A 21,020-nucleotide genomic window follows, 5' to 3' on the forward strand; every position below is an offset into this window, starting at 1 on the left:
TGCTCCTGTTTTAGGGAAGGACATAGTTCCACGCCCTAAACCTATAACCACTGAAGCGAGGGCAAACTTATCATTACCTCTGGGGACAATAACTACGGAAGACACAGCTATACTGTTTTGGAAAAAATTGGAAAGTATTGTAAAGAATTTATGTGATCCGATTTATGAAAGGTTGGGCTCTATTGAAAGTAGGCTTGTATGTATGGAACTTTCACTTGCCTCGGCCCAGTCATGAGGAGGTAGACAGGGTGCAGGTCTGCAAAAGGAGTGTCCTAGTACGATAGGTCAATGCACTGAGATTAAATCTACCACTAATAATCCAACAAGTGGTATTGTGAAAGTCAATCCCCCTATTTCCCAGGAGCCTCAAGCTATCTTAGCCGCCGACAATCTGTCAAGAGCTGAACATCTTCCATCACGTGCTGTATCACATAGTCCCGGGGCAGGTAGAGTTAGAACTGCTAAGCAGCCTACATCTGTACAGCCTGTAGCGCAGGCTTCAGCAGGTTTAATTGATATACATCTACCCCCCGAAGCAGCTCCCTATGTGGTGGTTTTAACTGGGGTCCCACCACTGGCGAATGGAACAAGGGAATCTTTCTGGGATCTAAAGAACAAATGTACATTTTGGCTCAATGTAAAGCGACCATTGCCGGCCCATATGTGTGCTGAAATTTTGTACGCTAGAAGAGTAAATTGGGTGGGCAGGCGACCTAATTCAACAAAGGGGGATTGTATTATCATTAACTTCAGGGATAGGCGCTGTGTGGAATACATCTGCTCTTGGCCCCAGGATGACTCTTCACCTTTAATCTGTACAATGCCACTGTCTTATTTTTATGCCCCCATATCTCTGCCCCCAGGTGGGATAACATGTGGGGGTCCCCCGACAAATGGATGCACTTTTGAGGACATAAGATCCATTAACAGATTTGATGTGCTATCCGGGTTAGCGGACTGCGATTGACTGAACGGTGGAAGAGGATATCCCAATTATGAAAAGCCATATGCAGCTCGAGAGATAGAGGAGGGTACAAAGCAAGGAGTACGGTCCATAATAGATAGTAATAGAAACGATAATGAGTCTCCCGCTCTAATAAATACTATTGGGGCCGGGGTGCGAGGCCCACAAGTTGTGCTACAAAAAGAAATGTTAAGTAATGAGGGCAATTTACTTCTTAGGAATGGTGTAACTACTCCTCCTATGTCAAATATCAGGAGTGACGAAGGGGGAAATAATGCTGTAGGCCACATCACGTTTTTATCTTGGAATGTGGCGGGCGTGGGATCTAAACTATCTTCTCCCCTTTGGTCAGACTTCATTAAGGAGCATGACATTTGTCTTTTTCAGGAGACATGGTCACTAGAGCCCGTATTTATGTTGGGTTATTTGAATTTTTTTGTCCCAGCGGAGAAAAGGCCCAAGGGCTGGCCAGTAGGGGGTTTGCTTATTTGGATAAAACAAAGTTTGGACTGTAATATCCAACCTGTCCCAACTCAGAATAATGACATTTTGGGAATCAGGTTGAATTTCCCGCCAAACTTCAAAATTGATATATATAATGTGTATGCAAGGGGCTTACCAGGCGGGAAAAAATCGGAGGTGGTATCAGCGCTAAACACCCTCGTTGAATCCAGTCCCATTGATGTGCTCCCATTGATTGCAGGAGATTTTAACACGACCTTTGAGCCACTGGGGCCTCATGACATGCTTTTAACAGAGGAGGAGGACCTTAGATGGGGCGTCCCACAGCTCGAGATAAAGTCAGTTAGCAAATGGACAGAAGCGGCCTTGTATCTGAAAGGGTTTTGCCTGGGTAACCAACTGAGGGCAGCAAACGGCAGAACTACATCAGACAGGATATGTACGAAACTTACGATAATGGTATCAGGGCAAGTAACATAGATTACCTTCTGGTCCACTTGAAGTTGTGGCATACTCTAGTGGATAAGGTGGTTATGTCACGGGTCGAAAGTGACCACAATCCATTAGTTGCTATTTTTAACTTGGGTCTGGGAGATAGAATGGATCGAGCTTCTGAAATGGCTCGTCCAGCTGTTGCTCTAACAAACGATGAACGCCACCTTAAGTGGCATAAAGTTGCAGAGCATCCCGATCTCATAGACAGCATTGAGACTTATGTCGAAGATGCGTTGACATCAATAATGGCAGGAGGCACCATAAGTCAACCTCCAGCTGTTATTGAGAACATACACGAAAAATTATTTGCTTATCTTAAGTCCTGCTTTTGTAGACCCTTTTCAGCAAAACAAGTCCCTAGAAGTCAACAGGAGGAATGGTATAAAGCCTCATGTAAACAAGCTCGTAGAGATCTGGGACTTGCTCCTAAATCAAAAGATCCAAGCAAGATTAAAGCAGCTCGTAATACCTATAGAAAGGTTCAATGGAAAGCAAAAAAGGAATGGGAAGAGAGTGAGTGGCAAGACCTAAAGACAGCATGTTCTGACAAAAACCCGAAAAAGTTTTGGGATATTTTTAAATGGAAGAGGGGCGAAATTACTGACAGCCCACACAATCATGTTCCCCAGAGCTCCTGGGTTGAGTTTTTTAAGCCACAATATGCAAAAGGCGTTGAGGAAGTCAGTATGTTCCACCAGGAGAGGGCGTTTTACAACAATCCTGTCTTTAGTGTTGAGGAGGTTGATATGGCACTTGATATGGTAACCCAGGGACGTGCACCCGGCATGGATTGCATCCCGGCCGACGTATTTTTGCACGATAGACAAAGATGGCGACTATATATTACCCATCTAGCTAATGCTATAGCCCAGGGAATGGCCATTCCCCAATCCTGGAAAGGTGCCGAAATTGTCCCGATATATAAAAAAGGGGATAAATCGCTGGCTAGTAACTACAGGCCCATCAGTTTGATTGATGCAATCCAAAAGATGTTGGGCCGGCTGATCTTGGGCAAAATCCAGACCTGGATGGAGGATAGTAATATTTTAAGTCCTCTCCAGGCTGGGTTTCGTCCAAGAACCAGCACTATAGACCAGGTTTTCAGGTTTATTGTCCTCTATTGGAGGACCATGGTCTTAGGAAAAGGGGTTCTGTACGCAGTGTTTGTCGACTTGCGGGCGGCATTTGATCTAGTTCCGCGTAGCAAGCTGTGGCAAGTACTGGAGGGGCTGGGGATGGCACCGGAGTTGTTGGCATTGGTCGTTCGCTTGCATGAGGACAATTTTGCCCGGGTCCGGTGGGGACGACAGGGTGAGGTTACGGAGTCTTTCCCCGTTGAGCGAGGAGTCCGGCAGGGTTGTGTTTTGGCACCGACCCTGTTCTCGCTCTTCGTGAACGGGGTGGCCGAGTTCCTCTCCCGGGTCCCCTCGGACGCTCCGGCTATGGTAGGCACTCGCATTCCAGTCCTCATGTTCGCGGACGACACTCTGCTGATTTCCAAAACTCCGAGTGGCCTGCAGCTCACCCTCCGGCGCTTCGAAGAGTTTTGCTTGCTACGCGGTCTGGAAATAAATGTTGCCAAGACCAAGTTTATGGTCCTTAACGGTCCTAACCCGTGTAGGTCTTATAAACCTTTCAATGGTGTAATCCTCATGAATGGTTCCCCCTTGGAGCAGGTTGACGCATTCACTTACTTGGGAGTCACGTTACAAAAGAACATGCGTTGGAATAGTCAATTAGATTTGTCTATTTTGAAGTTCCAACAACAGACAGGCTTCCTTTTAAAAAGATTTAAAACCTCGCAGACACAACCAATTGGCCCACTCCTCGAGATTTACACGATGAAGATTCGCAGCTCGTCTTTATATGGATCTGAGCTATGGGAGTATGGCAATAACCCAAAACGTTTGAACGTTATGGAGAGCGAGTTTATTCGGAAAGTTGTCGGTGTGCCTCAAAGTACTCCCTTGTTACCTCTTTTTTGGGACCTTGGTTTGAAATCCTTACAAGATACAGCTAATTTGCGGCCTTTGCTGTACTGGCGTAGGGTCTGGTCAACTGAGGAGCTTAAGCATTATGCTATGGGCCTAAAGGAAATTATGGAAAAATATCTTTTTCATAAGATAGACTGGTTGAGGTCTATAAAATCATTACTCTATAGACTGGGATGGAGTAACCTATGGGATGATCCCCAAAACGCGGTGTTCCCTTCAAAAGAAACCCTTAAAGCTAAGTATTGGGAATTGATCGGTTTGGAATCAGTCTCTAAGGGGAGCACTTCCCACCTAACTGCCAGATTCCTAGAAATTAAGGCCTATCCTAGACAGGAACTATTTTGGGGCTTGATTGAAGCACCAACTGATCGCAAACTTTACTTCCAGTTTAGAATAGGCACCCTTCCGATCCGCACATTTACATCTAAATGGGTCAAAGGGTCTCAGGACAAATGTCCCAAGTGTTGGGATATGACTGAATCTCTAAGTCATTTTGTGTTTTTTTGCCCCCTTTATGTGTTTCCACGTAAAAAATGGGTACTACCTGTCTGTCGGCTAATAGGCATCCAAAGGTATGAGGAGGCCATAAAAATTTGGTGTACAGATCCGAGCCCGACAATTGCAATAGCAATGGCAAAATTTATAAAGTGGGCTTGGATATTACGGTCCAGACAGATCAACACTAAAGTGTCCAACGAATAGGCGCCCGTACTTACTCACTTATTTACTTACTTATTTCTTTAAAATATTTTTAGTCTAAGATATTTTGTTGTCTTGATTGTTTATTCTAGAGGTGGATTAAACATCGTTGTATAAATATGAAATGTTTTTATCCATATGGATGTGCAGGCATTAACACTGTTTATTAAAAATGGAGAATGGCGTTCAAGCACAAAAATTATGTGATAATCTTGTTTGGTTTTAACTGGTATTGATGTAAATGGTTGACGTACGATACTTTTATGACTTAAATGTCGAATAAAGTTTTTCTGAAATGACTAATGACGGAGCCTGTGTTGAGCAAGGAGGACCAGTTTCTAGGTCTGAGGGGTGGGTGCTGGTAAAAAAAACTCCACTCTGCGGAGGTGGGCAGAGTTGTTCTAAACTTTGCGCTCCAAGCGGAGTGAACTTCACATGCTTAGTAGAAATGAGATATCGCCAACTCCGTCACCGAGGATGTCTCCTGCTATGTCCCCGGCTCTGAGGCCTGTGACTCCGCCTGCAGCACAGAGTCCCCAGACTCTAACTCCATACCCGGGGCCAGATTTCGTTGTCCCTCATATTGCGCCAGAGCCCTCAAACCAGAATCCGGTGTATCCAACTTTTCTGAGACCTGACTCGGATCCTTCCAACTTTCTTAATGCTATGTTCCGCATTTCACAGTCAACGCCATTGCTGTTGCATGAAAGGCATGACTCTTTGGGGTTGAATGAACCATCTCCGGTGCTGTCTGGATTTGAACCAGTGCCGGAGCATCCGCAGTCGACTTCACCGACTCCACTGGTGGATCACCCTTCGGTGACAGTACCAAAGTTGCCTGCACCACCTCTGGCACCTCTGAGGTTCAGATCCTGTAGGGAAGCTCAGAGGTTGCTGGAAGTAGAAAGATATCAGGAATAACATGAAGGTGCTGAAGAAGGAGAAATTGTAGGTTTAAATTATGAATTTGAAGGATTAGAGGAGGCTAGTGGACTTGATACCTCCCCAAGTGGGAGTTATCGTCTCCTAAGGGTTTGCCGCCTCCAGATGCAACATCCTATCATGCAGTGTTAAGAAAGGCTGTAGATATATCGGACTTGCCTCTTCTGTCTGCCGAACTGAAGTCCAATATTCTTACAGAGGTACTTAATTCGTCTGCCTCTGCCTCAGAGCCTTTATTACCTTTTAATGAGGCATTAACGGAACTTCTAGATCAATGGTCATTAATTATAAAGCGGCTCCGGGAGACCCTGCGTGTTTTTTAAAGTCTAGTGGTTCAGGATTCTTGCTCCTCTAAGTTGTCTTCTGGTTTGTTTCCTCTACTCCTGTAGATAAGGAGTCCAAAAGGATGGAGCAGTTAGCCCTGAAAGTCTTTTCTTCTGGGAGTATGACCCTCGAGTACACTTACCCGACTTGCCTGTTGGGGCGTTATGTGCATACCTTGATGGACTCAGCAAAGTTGCCAACAGGTCTTCAAGGTCATTTCTCCGAGCTGTTATCTGTGGCTTAGGAGGCAGCCCGCCAGGTTATACAATCAGGGCTGAACACTGCAGACTCAGTGGCAAGAGCCATGGGTTCTTCTGTGGCTACAAGACGTCATGCTTGGTTGAGGGGGGTTGGGCTTTTCATGTGATGTTCAGGCTACTCTTTTGGACTTACCATCCAATGGGTCTTGGTTATTTGGGGCCATGGCTGATTCTGCACTGCAGCGATTAAAGACAGCAGAGCAACTGTGAGGTCCTTAGGGCTTCAGACCCAGCCTAAAGACTAAAGGCAATTTCAAAGATTTCGAGCATTCTCGAGGAACCCGTCCTTTAGGGGAAGAAATTGACAGCAGCAACAACAGCAGCAACACAGCTCAAATCCACTTTATAAGAGCTTCAGGAAAAAGGGCATAGGTCATCAGCAAGGTTGTGCCCTTACATAAGCCTCCTCCTCTTCCTCTTCTTCCTCCCCAGCCATTGTTGCAGGGAAGCAAATGTGGCCTAATGGCTAGAGCGGCCGTCCTCGGAGCTGGGGTACCGGGTTCAAGTCTCGGCAGGGACGCTCCATATTCTGTTATTCGGGCAAATCACTTAATCTCCCCGTGCCGAACAAAAAATTAATGTGTCAATCTGTAACATAACTGATGCTCATGTAAAGCGCTCTGATACCTTCGTGTCTAGTTTGCGCTATATAAAACTCCACAAAAAAAAGCAGCTCTAGATTCACCATCTTAGAGCATGCTTGCTCCATGATAGGATGGGTGACCTATTTGCTGCCTTATTGGAGGTCTGTCACTACAGAACTCTAGATTTTAGGCATTGTAGAGAATGGGTATGCTCTACCCTTCCAGGAGTATACCCCTCCTTTTACCCGACAAGACCATTGCCCCAAAGAGCATCTTCTGTTTGGAGGTCTGGATAGGGAAATCACATATAGATTCTTTCATTCTTATTTGCAGTGTACCCAAAGAGGGCATTTGCTATTTGCTCATGCATTTTGTGCTTTGTTTTACCTGAAGTAATTCACAGCAGCAAATGCCTGTGATTTGTGCTACCACTGTAATTTCCTTTAGTCCCACACTGGTATGTTGACCAAAAAGGGAACTTGATTGATTTTGATCAGTACCCAAATCTGTAATTACCTTCATACATTCTGACTTCGTCAGAATGTGGAAGGATTCGTCACTTGATTACCAGTGGCGTAACAAAACTTGAGGGGGGCCGTCTGCAAGTTACATGGAGGGGTCCCCCCATGCTCTGGACACATTTAAGCCTGCCGTCCATGCACAGTGCACAGGGCCGGAGTGGCCCCCCCGCACTGCAGGGGGCTGCTAGGGTATCATTATGCCACTGTTGATTACTGTGAATCTTGATACATGGTTCACTAATTAGATTATTTTGATACATACCTGTATTTTGCTGGTCTGTTTTACTGACATGTGTTCAGTGCAACCTAACTTCCCTCTAATACATGTGCAGAACTGTCAGCAAAAGAGAATGTATGTTTGATGTTGCAATATACAATATAGCATCCTCCAACGGCTTCAACTCATGTGAAACAGAAAATGAGTAATAATACAATAGCATGCAGTGGTCCTGGAGCCAGTGTTTGATATTGACAGTGTTTATTTTAATGATGTTCAACATTAAAATATGGTGTTTTAACCCAGAGTTGGTGAGGAAACATACATATTTCAGTAATACACTCTATCCTGAACCATTTCTACAGTTGTTCACTGCTTTATAGGTGGTCATGGCTAAATAGAATTACCCAGTATATATTTTTGCTTTTTACCTACCTTTTGCAGCACACAGGTTCCCCTATTTAGTCTTTTGCTTTGACCTCTCTTCCTCCCGTTTCCTACTGCAATTTGTGAGTTGAGGGCTTTTGGCAACTCTGTTTCTTTGTTGCACATCATGTTCAGCAGTGAGGGTTTGCTCACTCATATATTCTGCTTGTGTTATAAAACTACCTCTCTTTCATACAACATACAGCCATTACAAAAAAGAACACATTCACCTCTATTAGTAAAGACCTATTATTGGAATGGAGGAAGGTCCAATGCCAGGGCTGTAATGCAAAATGACCCCCCCCCCCCCACAGAATGTGATAAGGGCCACTGAGTCTCCCATACCTCAAACATACTGATTGACTGTGGCCTGAATGGGGGCCCCATGGGGGATTTGGGGCCCCTGAAGGGGTCGATGCCCCTTCTGTCCTGCAGGGGCTGAAGGGGCTTGTGTTACACTACTGTCCCTTGCTTGACTCTGAAGAGTGTTGATCGTTCCCTTGAAGATACCCTCACAAGTTGTGGTACTTTTCTACTACTACCTCAAGATACATGATGATCATGCCATTGCACCAAATATTTTATGTTAAATGAAATGAGATCCAGAGATGGGCTTTGTCATCGGGAAGGTACCCCAAAAACACCCACCACATTCTTAGGAGTGTTGTTATAGTACAGGGGAAGCCATTTTCCCTGTTACCTATATTTGAAGAAAAGCTCACCATCCTGTCCTGCACTACAAACTGTTCTACCAGTCCGTTACCTGGGTCCTTTATCCATCCATAAGTTGACTGGATATTGTGTGTGCCGGTACTTCAGAAGTGTGGATGTCCCACATGTGCATGTTGTGTAGGTCTGTAGACTGCATGCTGAGAACAGGACAGTGCAAGTGGCTACATCCACAGTGGTTTCCATTTTGTATCAGGCATATGCTGTATGGCGCCTAAGATTAAGGTTTGGACGGAGAGCCCAGCCAACAAATTGATGGTCTTCCCTTGAACATTCCAGGGATCATTTTCGGTAGGCCAGCCAGTGTTGTGTTCCTGATATCAAGAAAGGAGACAGATGGTCTCTAAGAAGCGAAGTAGTTCACCCTGCCCCTTCCTGATCTAAGAGAGACTACTCTCTGCAGGTTAGCATATAGTTATATGTGTTATATGGGGTGGCCACCCTTGCCTTTGTGCTCCTTTTTTGCACTTATCTTGAGAAAAGGCTGCCAACTCCCCCGACTTCCTACTCACATTTGTCACAAAGACAAATCGGTGTAGAATCCACAAAACTGCTACAAACCAGTAACCGAACTGAACTGCTGGCATACGGAAGGACTGTTTAGAACTTAGGTACAAAGAGGAGGCAGAAACTTCCAATCATTATTTGGCCTGCACAAAATTTCAATTGCTCAGGTGTAATTTGCATAATTTCCTTTTACTCCATGAGGCTTAAAAATGTACTGTGGAATCACAGGATCAACAGAACACATCCTCACATCTTGCGCTACAATATAGCACTAAATGACAGATTTGTATTTCACATCATTATGCACAATTTTGACAAAATGTTGTGCATTTACATGAAAGAAAATAAAGCAAATTTCACACACCACTACACATTATGCCAAGATTTCCTGACTAGAAGTCTGGGGACTCGCACCAGTGGTGACTGGAAAATTCCTTTGAATCCAGGGTTGGGGTACTGACCACCAACTCCCCATGCCTGTTTTGGATGCCATAACATAATGAACCCTCAATGATTTTACCACAAATGGCTGCATGACTCACTGCTCAGAAGGGACACTTCAGGTATCCTTGCATGAAGAAGGTGCTACGTAGAAAAAGCAGAGACTGTGAGGAGCTCATTTGAAACAATACAACACCAATAATATGACAGAGGGTGTGCCATGCATTAGGCGCAGTGCCCATGGTTCGGTGGTCTAGTCATGTCTCTCCGGTGGATGTGGCATCAACCCCTGTGACTTAGGGTGTCCCAGAATTCATCCCTAAGAGCATTCCTTAACAAGGTATACCACCGAGAAAAACGAAGCATTGTGACAATTGAAAACATCAAGGTAGTCGGACTTCAAGGAAAACACCAAGTGCTGAAGAAGCCCCAGGACATCTGAGTAATGTTTCTACTGTGAATAGTGTGGGTCATAGTGGTAACACTGAGTGACTTGTGCTTAACTTACATTTATATGTAGTGTGCCATTATGAAGCATGAACTCCGTCAACTGGTCTGGGACTGTTAACCGACAATTCATGCTTATGTGAACTATGCCAAGTACACAACACTGGAGCAGGTGCAGCCCCACCAAGAGTGATGTTTACAGATGTCACCTGTGGAAGGACTTGACAAACATGAACAATGACAAAGAGAAATGTGCTTGATGATATACCAAGAGGATAAGAGTGAATGCAATTATTTTGTTGTCACTCCATGTGACCCTAGTAACAACACTATCCCTGTGATAGCGCGTACATCTCGCAGTAATCTCTCTTTAGAAAATGTAGTTAATTACCATTAACCTTTTTCCACACCTTTATAGATTTTAAAGGTGATGACTCTTTGCCACCATATTTTGACCAAAAGAGCTCCTTCATTAACACAGGCAAGTAATCAAATGTAAATAAACATTTATGTCAATAATGAGAGTTGTGAGTAGTTTTAAGGGATTTATTTTCTAACTAATATTTAAGATTCTCTGACTTTTCATTCAGTAGTCAGGTATCAATAAGGTTACCAAATTGATAATTGAAAAGTAGAGTTAATAGGGAACATATTATAAATTTCCATACAGCGTGTTCCATAATGGAAAGAATCCCCATTCTAAGAAAATGAGGCATGAATACTGTCAGTCAGAACTCATCAAGAGTTAAAAATAAATTAAGCAAGAGTGAGATTAGCATGAAGCTAAATCAATAACTATTAACTGCAGAATCTCTCATTAAGAGAAATAAAGCATAGAGCAAATAAGCCTAGGCAAAGCCAGTTAGTCAAAGCATAAAGCTTGAGGATTTTAATAAAAGTCATAATGGAACAAAGCCTGCTTCCACTTGCATCTGTTCTGTCCTCCACCAAAGTCAGCCCTCTCCTCCCCTGCATCTTCAAATCACATCTGCATTCTCGATTCACTTCTGCATCGAAGTCTGAAACTCCGTCTCTAAATCTATCTGCGTCTGTCTCTCCGCAATGGTTCTGAGGCAAGGTCTGAAACTTCTAAACTAGGAATGCCTTTAAAAGTCAGGACAATTTTGCAAAGCATGTGGCATGATCTTCGTTCTGCATCCAATTGTAAACCAGCATTCCTATCTCCACCTCTCTGTAGTCTGCATACATTATCCATCAGAAGGGCGAAAATCCTTCCCTTTACATATTCTGCATCTTATTTAATATAACTTCATCTCCTAATCTTCCTTTAAAGAAACATTTAATTTTAACTAAACACATAACATTAGCTGCAAAAGAACTGTGGACCTGATTAGGATAAAGGTGGAACCGCCAATGACAGCCTGTTGGTGATGGTCCCACCGTCATTGGACCCATCATATCCGCCCACCATATTTCAATAGCGGGCAGATGGGTGGCAGTCAGAAAGACCGACTGCCACCCATCCGCCAGGCTCCTACAATGGTGGCAGCAGCACCTGCCTCAATGTAAAGAAAACATGTGCGGCCACCTTGCAGACGGTCGCATCGTAATCCCTGTGGCGGGACCACCGACGGCTAGTTATGTGCGCCCACCATCCTAATCGGGCCCTATGTTATTTAAGCAAGAATCATTAAAGCATAACATGGTAATGCATTTTTCAAGTATGTGTGTTTTCTATTCTCTCGAAACCAAAGAATTAACCCCTTCGGTGCCCATGACGAGCTGGACTCGTCATGGGCTGCGGTGGCGCTGTGCCCATGACGAGTCCAGCTCGTCATGAACTCCGCCCGCTAATGGAAGGCGCGGCACTGGGCGGGGAAAGGGGCGGGCATGCAAGGGGTTAACTGAGGCTTTGTTTAACATTTCCAGCAACTAAAGAGATAAGACAGGTTATATGCTGTAGTCTTTCTTCTTTCACACAAGAAACATTCTTCTGTTATCTGAAGGTCAAACTGAAGTTCTCAGAACACTAAATCGTGAGCTGTTTCTGTGTTCCTACATTTTAAAATGTCATGTTAATTCAGTCCAAATTATATTCTACGACTGTTCACATTTAACATTTTTGCAAATTAAAATCACATAGGACAAAATCTAAACTAGCCACATTAAATCAAACCATGACTTAATTGTGCAATGTTTTAAATGATTTACTAAGTAGAAAGCGTTGGACTGAAGCCTGTGAATATCAAAGCCTCATGTTTTGATTTTGTAGCACCAAATGTCTGCGTGTCACTTTTTAATGGCAGTTTTATGTCTGAAGCCCAAGGCAGGTTTGCCATCAGTAATCTTTAATTCTATAGGAAATGTTTAAGCTCTATCACCTGCAAGTTGTCATAAGACTTCCCTCAACATGGCTAAGGGCCAATGTAACATAGCCTAGAAGACAGTCTCATGAAATATTACAGGTACTGCTCCCATTAGTGACTGGGTGACTAGCTATGTTGATTTGCGTACAATGATCTATTACTGAGTGTGGTAAAATTAAAGTGCTTTTCATTTTGTCTGAAATTTAGGTGCATATTTACCAGCCCCTTGCGCTGCCAGAGCGTCAGTTATTGTGACGCTCTGGCAGCATAAATCACAAAACAACATCTATTTGGCCTCACAAGCCACTATGCGTGGCTTTGAATGGCCTCATAGATATGGAGTAAGGCAAGCCGGCGCAAATTGCTGGGTTGCCTTACTCAGCGCTCGGGAGTCGTTCCATGGGTGTTGCAGTTGGTTTTCTCATGCAACACCCATGGATTTTGACACCCCCAGATTTATGTGCGCATTTAAACCTGTGGAAGCCCCAAAATCTCACTCCTCCAGAGGTGAGGAGAAACAAGAAGAAATGAATGTTTTTCGCCTCAGTGTTACCTCTTTTTAGGTGTGCTGCATTCTGCACACATAGAAAAAGGAAATCGCCTCTTAGGATTGTTTCTGTGCAGGATGGTGCCCCTTCCTGCACAAAAGTTATCCTGCCTACAAGACGGGCACCCTTGCACCATGGTGCAAGGGTGCCTGCATTGGCGCTAGGCTGCCAAAAATGCGACAGCATGGTGGGAAAGGACAGGAATGGACCGCATTCTATAAATACAGTGCATTCCTGCCCTTCACTTTGGCGTAGGGCAGTCCAGCAAGCTGACTTGCTGCGCTGCCCTACACCAAATCACCATAAATGAGGGCTTGAGAGTACTGACGGGACAGTTTGTTTGTATCACTTAGTTTCTGTTTAGTGCTGAGTTTCTAACCACATTCCTCTTGGAGTAAGCGTTGGGCTACTCGACTTTGCTACTCTGGAAGTCAAGTGCTAAAAGGGTGTATTTGGTGATCAGTTTTGGGCCCAACAGTAAAGCAAATTCCTCGTTTTTTCTTTGTGTAAGTGAAAGTGGATTATATATTTGATGTTGGCCTCCTGGGCGATGGCCTGATAGTCGGTTATGCAGGATTCATACTGTAGCGCAATATTGGTAGCTTTGCATTTTTCTGAGTAATGTTGATTGTAATACGGTTCTTTTCTAAAACTTTGCACTTTTGTTTTGTGCAGGGTGCAGCAGCAGGGAGGGCTCCATTATGCATCAATTTGGACAGGGTGCACAGATTAAAAATATTGAAGTTCAAAAGGCAGCAAAGCCATTTTACATCATGACGCTGGGTCTATTAGTAAAATACCCTGATTCTGCTCTGGGTCAGCTCCATGTCGAAAGTACAATAGATGGAAATAAGTTGTTCATCTCTGGAAATGGTGTCCTCTTTCAGCACGTCAGGTAGGTTCACATTTATTCATGCAGTCCTAGAATACAATGTGTGCATTTTCATTGGTATCCTCAGTTTTTAATTTTGTTTGTAATCATCATAATAGATTGAGATTTATGTCAGATATTTGACAATCTGTATTGCTATAATAGAAATGTTTTTTATGATCAATGGTAGTATAATTTAGAATGAATCTGAATAGCATTATTGCCACCAGAAGTAACAATTTCCCAAATCGTTTAAACATAGAAGACACGAACCAAAAGCTTTTTGCATGCTCAAGTGCAGTTTGCATATGTAAACGGCGAGAAAGTAATTTACCACATTAGCATCTGTAGGTATTTCCATCATCGGATCAGATTACCTCTGTAGACAGTCCATCAGTTTTACGGATTGTCAGTTGTGCCAGATGGTTACAAATGGTACCAATCTCATTTGACTCCTCTAACACTTGAAAAATTGATGATGTATAAAACTATCTCCCTCACTGCAGCAAGAGGTTTTGCAAGGTTTAATTATCTTTCCCACTTCTTCACCGTGTACATGGAAACTCTTGCTTCCATCCAAAACCACTCTAATATCTCATATCACTTATACATCTATGATGCTCAATTCTTTCTGGAAATATTCCCTCCTTAAGCTGGCCCAAGTCCTCAATAATATGCAGTCATGGATAGTATCCTACATCTTAAGCTGTGCCTGATTAAAAGAGAGTTTCCCTTGATCTCCACTCCTAATTGCTCCATTTGCATTCAAACTTGAATCAATGCTCTCACAGTACTTAACTGCAGTCCTTATATTGTGAAACATGCTAAACCTCAAGGAGTTATCTTGGACACAAATCTTAATCTACAAGCACACATAAACTCAGTGGGGATTGGAGCACAAATTCAATTCAAACTCCACCAAGGTTTAAAAACTTTCAGATATGGATTTAAAACACATTGCTTAATTTCTTGTGCGCTTGTTGTTGGACTATAATAATTCCCTAAATTTAACAATTCTAGAACTGCACCTTGTTACCTTTCTCTGACATACTCTACACATTTTCTGCTTATGTAACCCCATTGCATTTCATATATTTCCAAATTTCACTTATTTTGAGAACACACTTTTATTTATAAATGCACATTGCATTTAGTGTTATTTGCACATGTTCAACATATGTTTGCGTTACTATAGTATGAATAAAAATGTCTCCATAATTCTTTCTTAAGTCTTTATTTCGACTACATGTCATAAAAGACAACATATTTAAAAAATAAAAACACAGCATCAATTCCATAGTACATTAATATAATGTATAAATAATTATTTTAACTGATATACTGCAAGATCAAAAGGATGTTCTTGTAAGTTCTACTGGGTTGATCCCATCTACTGATTGTTCCATGCACGTCAATTAAAATCCTAAGTATTATATATTGAGGTTAAACACACTAAAAATAAAACAAAATTTACAATACATTTATAATGATTAGACAGTCAAAATTTAAAACAAGATTAAACTGGTGGGGTATTCACTATTTTTAGTTTGTTCCTATGGATTGCCCACATCCAGTTAAAAAATTTGGCCACGGCAGTTACTAAACTCTCGGTACAGTCCGTTCTTAAAATCCTTAGCGCATCTGTTCCTCTTTTGATGCCTTTCTGAATGCATATTGGCCTGAGCCACTTATAACGTGGGAATTTATACTCAGGGCATATAAAGAGGACGTGAGCTAAGCTTTCTGGTTGAGTAGTACAGAAAGGGCACAAAACACCATTACTGGTTGACCATTTGCTAGTAAATGTATTGATTGGGAGAGTTCCCACCCTGTACTGGTGGAACCGTTTCCTATCCTCAGGAATGGTAATGACATCCCAATATATTGTAGGCTGGTGTATGTTTGTGCTCCAAGAAATCCCTAGTGGTTGAAGGAGCAATACACTTCTGGAAATCTCTTTGAGTTACCATGGCCCAATAGAGCTCCTTTAGGGTCTTGCGTGACGGGAAAGTATTTTGTAATGGGTTATCCCATAGGTCCCCCAGACCCATAGCTTTATAGATCAACCTAACTTCTCTGAACCAAGGTATTCTGCTTCCTTTGTCCATATCTCTGGTTTCTAATAGAGCCTGAGCATAGTGAAAGAGTTCTGGGGTAACCCAGATCCTCCGCCAGTATGCAATCGGTCTAAATCGTGCAACGTCCTCAATTCTCTGACAGCCCAAATCTAAGTAGAGGGGTATCAGCGGTGTAGATGGGGGGAGCCTTACCAGGACCCTCATGAACTTATTTTGGGCAGTTGTCAGGGCCAAGATATTAAATGGCCCCCACAGTTCTGACCCGTATAATACAGAAGCCCGTATTTTAGTATCATATATTTTTAGGGCTGGAGCTATTGGTTGTGTTGCCGAGGATCGTAGTTCTCTTAAGAGCACTCCTGCCAGCTGTGCATGTTTTGTGGATAAGTAATTCATATGGGGTTTCCATTCCAGTCTTGACCCCAAAGTAATTCCAAGATAGGTAAAAGATTGGGTCTGCTCAAGGAGCTCTCCATTCATTAGTGCCCTTCCTTGCACAATCTTATGCCTGTGCATGACCATGAATTTTGTTTTAGATACATTGATGATTAAGCCGTAGTCTGTACAGAAAACCTCAAAACACGCAATTGCTCTCTGGAGCCCTTGTTGTGTTTTGGAAATTAAAAGGGTGTCGTCGGCAAACATTAACAGGGGTATCGGGACACCATTTAACTTAGGAGGATCTGTAGGTAAGCCCTTATAATAATCAATAACCCTGTTAATGTACAACGTAAACAATGTCGGAGCCAAGACACATCCTTGTCTTACTCCTCTCAGAGTTGGAAATTTATCGGTGGCCTGGCCTTGCTCCCCCCACCGGACCTGCGCAAAATTATTATCGTGGAGTTTAATTAAAAAAAGCGAGGAGTTCCGGTGGCATGCCTTGCTCCTGAAGAACTCTCCACATCCTTGTGCGCGGTACTAAGTCGAAGGCCGATTTCAGATCGACAAAGGCCGCGTATAGGGTGCTTCCTCCGAGAACTACCCACTTCCAATAAATAGTAGCAAATCTAAAAACCTGGTCCACAGTACTCGTGAATGGGCGAAAGCCAGCTTGCAGTGGTGACATAACCTCAGCGTCGTCTATCCAATTCTGGATCCTGAACAGCACGAGCCTAGCCACCACCTTCTGAATACAGGCTATCAGGCTAATTGGCCTGTAGTTTGCGGGATCAGCACGATCTCCTTTCTTAAAGATAGGGATTATTTCGGCTCCCTTCCAGATATCTGGAATTGGGGAGCCTTTAGCAATGGCACTGGCAAGTAGCTGTATATACGGTGCCATGTATAAAGAGATCCGCGGGTATCGTATCCAGCCCTGGAGCTCTCCCTTTAGGGACAGTAGTTAAGACATGTTCAACTTCTTTCAGGCTGAATTGCAAAGGAGTAGTAGTTACATTGTTAAGGATGATATTACAGCTTGTCCCTTTTTCCCAATCATGGCATGCAAACTGAGTCTTAAAGTGCGACACCCACGATTCAGGAGGGACATAATTTTGCGGGTAGGCCCTATAGTACCCCTTACCCCATTTTACCAAATCCCAGAAACCTACCATATTTCTCGACTTGCTAGCTTAAAATAGCTCTTCCCAATATTTTTCATCCCAGGATATTTTTGCTTCCTGCTGGGTAATTTTATAGTTGCGTCTTGCAACATGTATTAGATCCCTATTCTTCGATCTTACTGCTGCAGCAAGTAATTTATATGCAGCCCTGCAACTTTTACCGTACCAAGATTCTGCCTGCTTTCTATTGTTACGTTGTGGGCCAGTTACCTCTTTGATAAAATATTTGCTAAGACTAGTAAAAAGTGTTGTGTGAATTGAAACAACCTTGGACATAAGATCATCATCAGATATACATCCCTGGAGCTCTGTGGTTGCGCTTACTACTAGTTTGCCCATTTCAGTAATGTTTTCCTGTTTCAGAAGGCACTCAGCCCATTTCACTCTCCTAGTATCATTTGTGGGAAAAATGTCAATGGTTATCGAACTGGCTACAGCATCTTTTGCTTTAAATAATTCTAGCTCTAAACTAAGGGGGTTGTGGTCACTCTCTGTTCTTTTTATAATAGCCATGTCATGGATGGATTACCAGGACTCTAGGTTGACTAAGATACAGTCTATCCGACTAGTACGCACCCCATTATCAAATGTAGGTCTCCCCTCTTTATCTGTTTTTGTCCTGCCATTTACGGCCCCAAGGCCCTGTTCAAGGCATAGGGCTTTGAGCTGAAGAGCAGCCTGAGTCCACCGTTTAATGGGGGGGATGGTCAGTTGAGGAATCTGCCAACTGCGATCTTCTCCCTTGGTAAGTTCGATGTCATTTTGATCCAAGGGTTCAAAAGAACAGTTGAAATCACCTGCTACCAATAAGTTTACCTTACCATTATAAATGTCCAAATGTTGGCCCAACTTGGTGACTATCTCGGAGGGTTTACCTCCTAGTTTGCCCCCTAGCATAGACATTGAAAACAAGTAAGTCTCTACAGTCGAGACATTGTAGCTTTACAATAAGAATATCATTGCAATTAGAATTTATTTGTTTAGTTGTGTACCTATCATCCTGCTTGATCCAGGTGGTCAGGCCCCCCATAGGCCTGCCTCTTTTGGTATGGACTGCAGGTACAAAAAAGTTCAAATAGCCCTGCCTGAACTGGGGTACCATCTGCCATGTCTCCTGGAGTAATATTACCGTATACGTGTCAATAAAAGTTAACCAATCCAGGGACACTAGTTTGTTCTTGAGTCCTGCTATATTCCAGGATACCAATAGTTGGGCAAATGTATTATTACTAATGCACTCGTCTGTCTGTGCGTGCTTCCCTGTATGAATGTTCCTGAACATGGCTTTAGTCCTTGTGGGTGCAGTGTACTTTATATTTAGACTATGTTCAGCTCTAGAGTTTACGTCTATATCTAAATCACTCCCATTTTCTACTTGGGCCATACTAAGATGGGGGTCGTTTCCTTTCCCCTTTTTCCCCCTTCTATCTTTCATGAGGGTTTCCTTGGCCCTGTCATATGTTCCCTTAATGACCACTAGCGAATCACTGCCTCTGGGCACAAATCGTTTACAGGATATCCCATTTGTGCGTCAATCCACCCAATCGAGTCCAGACAACATAGAAAAACGGTTAAATGTTGGGATGTTAAAGCCTGGAACTCGTGCTTCCCTTACGCCATATTTCCTTGGCTCTCGTGTATTAATCATCTGGTACTGGGGGTAGAAGTATGTTAAGTCCTTAGTGGATATTCCTCCCCCTCCGCTTTCCAGGTACCAGTCCCTTAGATACGCAGTTGCCCTACGATCTCTGAAGTTTACAGCAACCACATCCCTTGGTATATCTTTAGGTCTCTGGCCCACCCATCCCAGTCTTCTTACATGCAAGATCTCCCTGCTTATATTGGGCGGTAAGGGCCTATTATTTGTAAGCCAATGGACAACCTTGTTTTTAAGTTCGTGATGCCCTTCTTTCCTTCCAGCTGTTAATTCGGGGACTCCACTAAGGACTGTAACATAGGCTGCTGATTCAGGTGGCAAATCTATTCTACAAAAAATACCTTGTTCGTCCCTATCTTGGGGTCGGGCGGTTTTTCCGTATTTGCTATCTGGGATAGTATTCTGTGCGTTTATTGGTCCTCCCTCCCTCTCTTCCCTGTCTTTCTTGCATGTACTGGTTAATTTGGGGGGGGACAGGTTATTTGCCTGTGGCTGAGACGTAGTGCCATTACTGATTACTTGATTACTTTTTTGCCCATCAGATATTGGCACATTAAAAGTAGGGCTTGCTTTGGAGGCTGCCAATTCATGTAAGATTTTGGTATTTGATGAAATTACCTCCTCTATACCCCCCAGCTGTTCACTCATTTTTTTTACCCGCTCCATTAGTGGTAGTATAAGAGATCTAACTAAGTGTTCAATGTTTCCCAATAGTTCTAAGTGAACATCAGTGGGAAAGACTGAACATTGCAGATGAGTTGGATTAGCGGCTTTTTCCTGCAAGCCCTTAAGGGAACTTGTGGCTGTTGAAGCCGTTTTTAGGGTCTTGGCACACCTGCCCTTGTGCCTATTTCCCCCACGTTTCCTTTTGTTTACTTGTCCTAGACCAGGTGCATTTTGTATTTTTAACTTCGTGGTAGGCTTGGGGTGTGTGACCACATTGGAACTAGTTGTCATAGGGGGTTCTAAATACGAGTCATCAATATCAGACTCCCTGCTGGTGTTGGTGGAAGCACTTCGCTCTAATAGTTGATGTGGGATGTCAGTGTCTCCCGTAGAATCCCTTTCTGTGAGTGTGTTTAGGGGAGTAATAGATTGTTGGATGAGGCCCAGAGACGAGCGCTTGTTATGCAAAAGCTCTATGGATAGGCGACGTTCCGTGAGGGCTATTTCCCGTTCTAAGACATTTGCAGCCCTTGTTATGAATAGGTCCAGTGTCCCTTGAGCAGGCCCTCCCGCCAGTGATTTTTTACCAGGACTTAGCTACCGTGACGCCCTTGAATAAAGATGGTTTGTTTACTTAAGAATACTTAACAGTGTGATAAAAGTAAGTTCAGAATTTAAACTTATTCCCATAACAGGGAGATTACACCTTACTCAGTTCGTTCCAGGTAAGGTGTCCAATGTCCTGATGCAAATGTCAGGGGGGAGGCCCAGCCCGGCCTACTTCGGCCTAAGACGGCCGCAGACGGCCCACCCTTTGCCCGGGCTTAGCCCGGCTGATCCCGTGCGAGATCACGCGTCGCGTGGGCTCTCGTCAGTTTTTAAGCGCCTCCAGGCGCGGAGTCAGCGGCAGCGGCCGCAAAGGATGCCGGTGGTTGTGGTCTTCTCCTCCTCCCTCCACCCGGCGGCCACAAGATGGTATGCTGCGGCAGCAGGAGGCAGAACAGGGAACAGGACGGCAGCCAAGGAGAAGTGAGGCAGGTAACAGGGAGCTATACCCAGAGCCGAAACAGGAACCATAGAGCACCCGCTCTGCCGGGGCTCTCGTCAGTTTTTAAGCGCCCCCAGGCGCGGAGTCAGCGACAGCGGCCGCAAAGGATGCCGGTGGTTGTGGTCTTCTCCTCCTCCCTCCACCCGGCGGCCACAAGATGGTATACTGCGGCGGCGGGAGGGAGAACAGGGAACAGGACGGCAGCCAAGGAGAAGTGAGGCAGGTAACAGGCAGCTATACCCAGAGCC

The 21,020-nt window shown here is 43.8% G+C and overlaps 1 protein-coding gene across 1 annotated transcript in view; it reads left to right on the forward strand.

Moving 5' to 3' along the window:
• Positions 1-21,020, forward strand: part of KCTD19 (potassium channel tetramerization domain containing 19) — a 1,216,368-nt gene that overhangs the window by 412,996 nt on the left and 782,352 nt on the right. Inside the window, exon 6 of the mRNA XM_085637050.1 lies at positions 13,563-13,782. Within this exon, the coding sequence (XP_085493176.1) occupies positions 13,563-13,782 (220 nt within the window). The remainder of the gene's footprint in view (positions 1-13,562; positions 13,783-21,020) is intronic.

The sequence above is a fragment of the Triturus cristatus genome, chromosome 12 (genome assembly GCF_964204655.1).
Source record: "Triturus cristatus chromosome 12, aTriCri1.1, whole genome shotgun sequence".
NCBI lineage: Eukaryota > Metazoa > Chordata > Amphibia > Caudata > Salamandridae > Triturus > Triturus cristatus.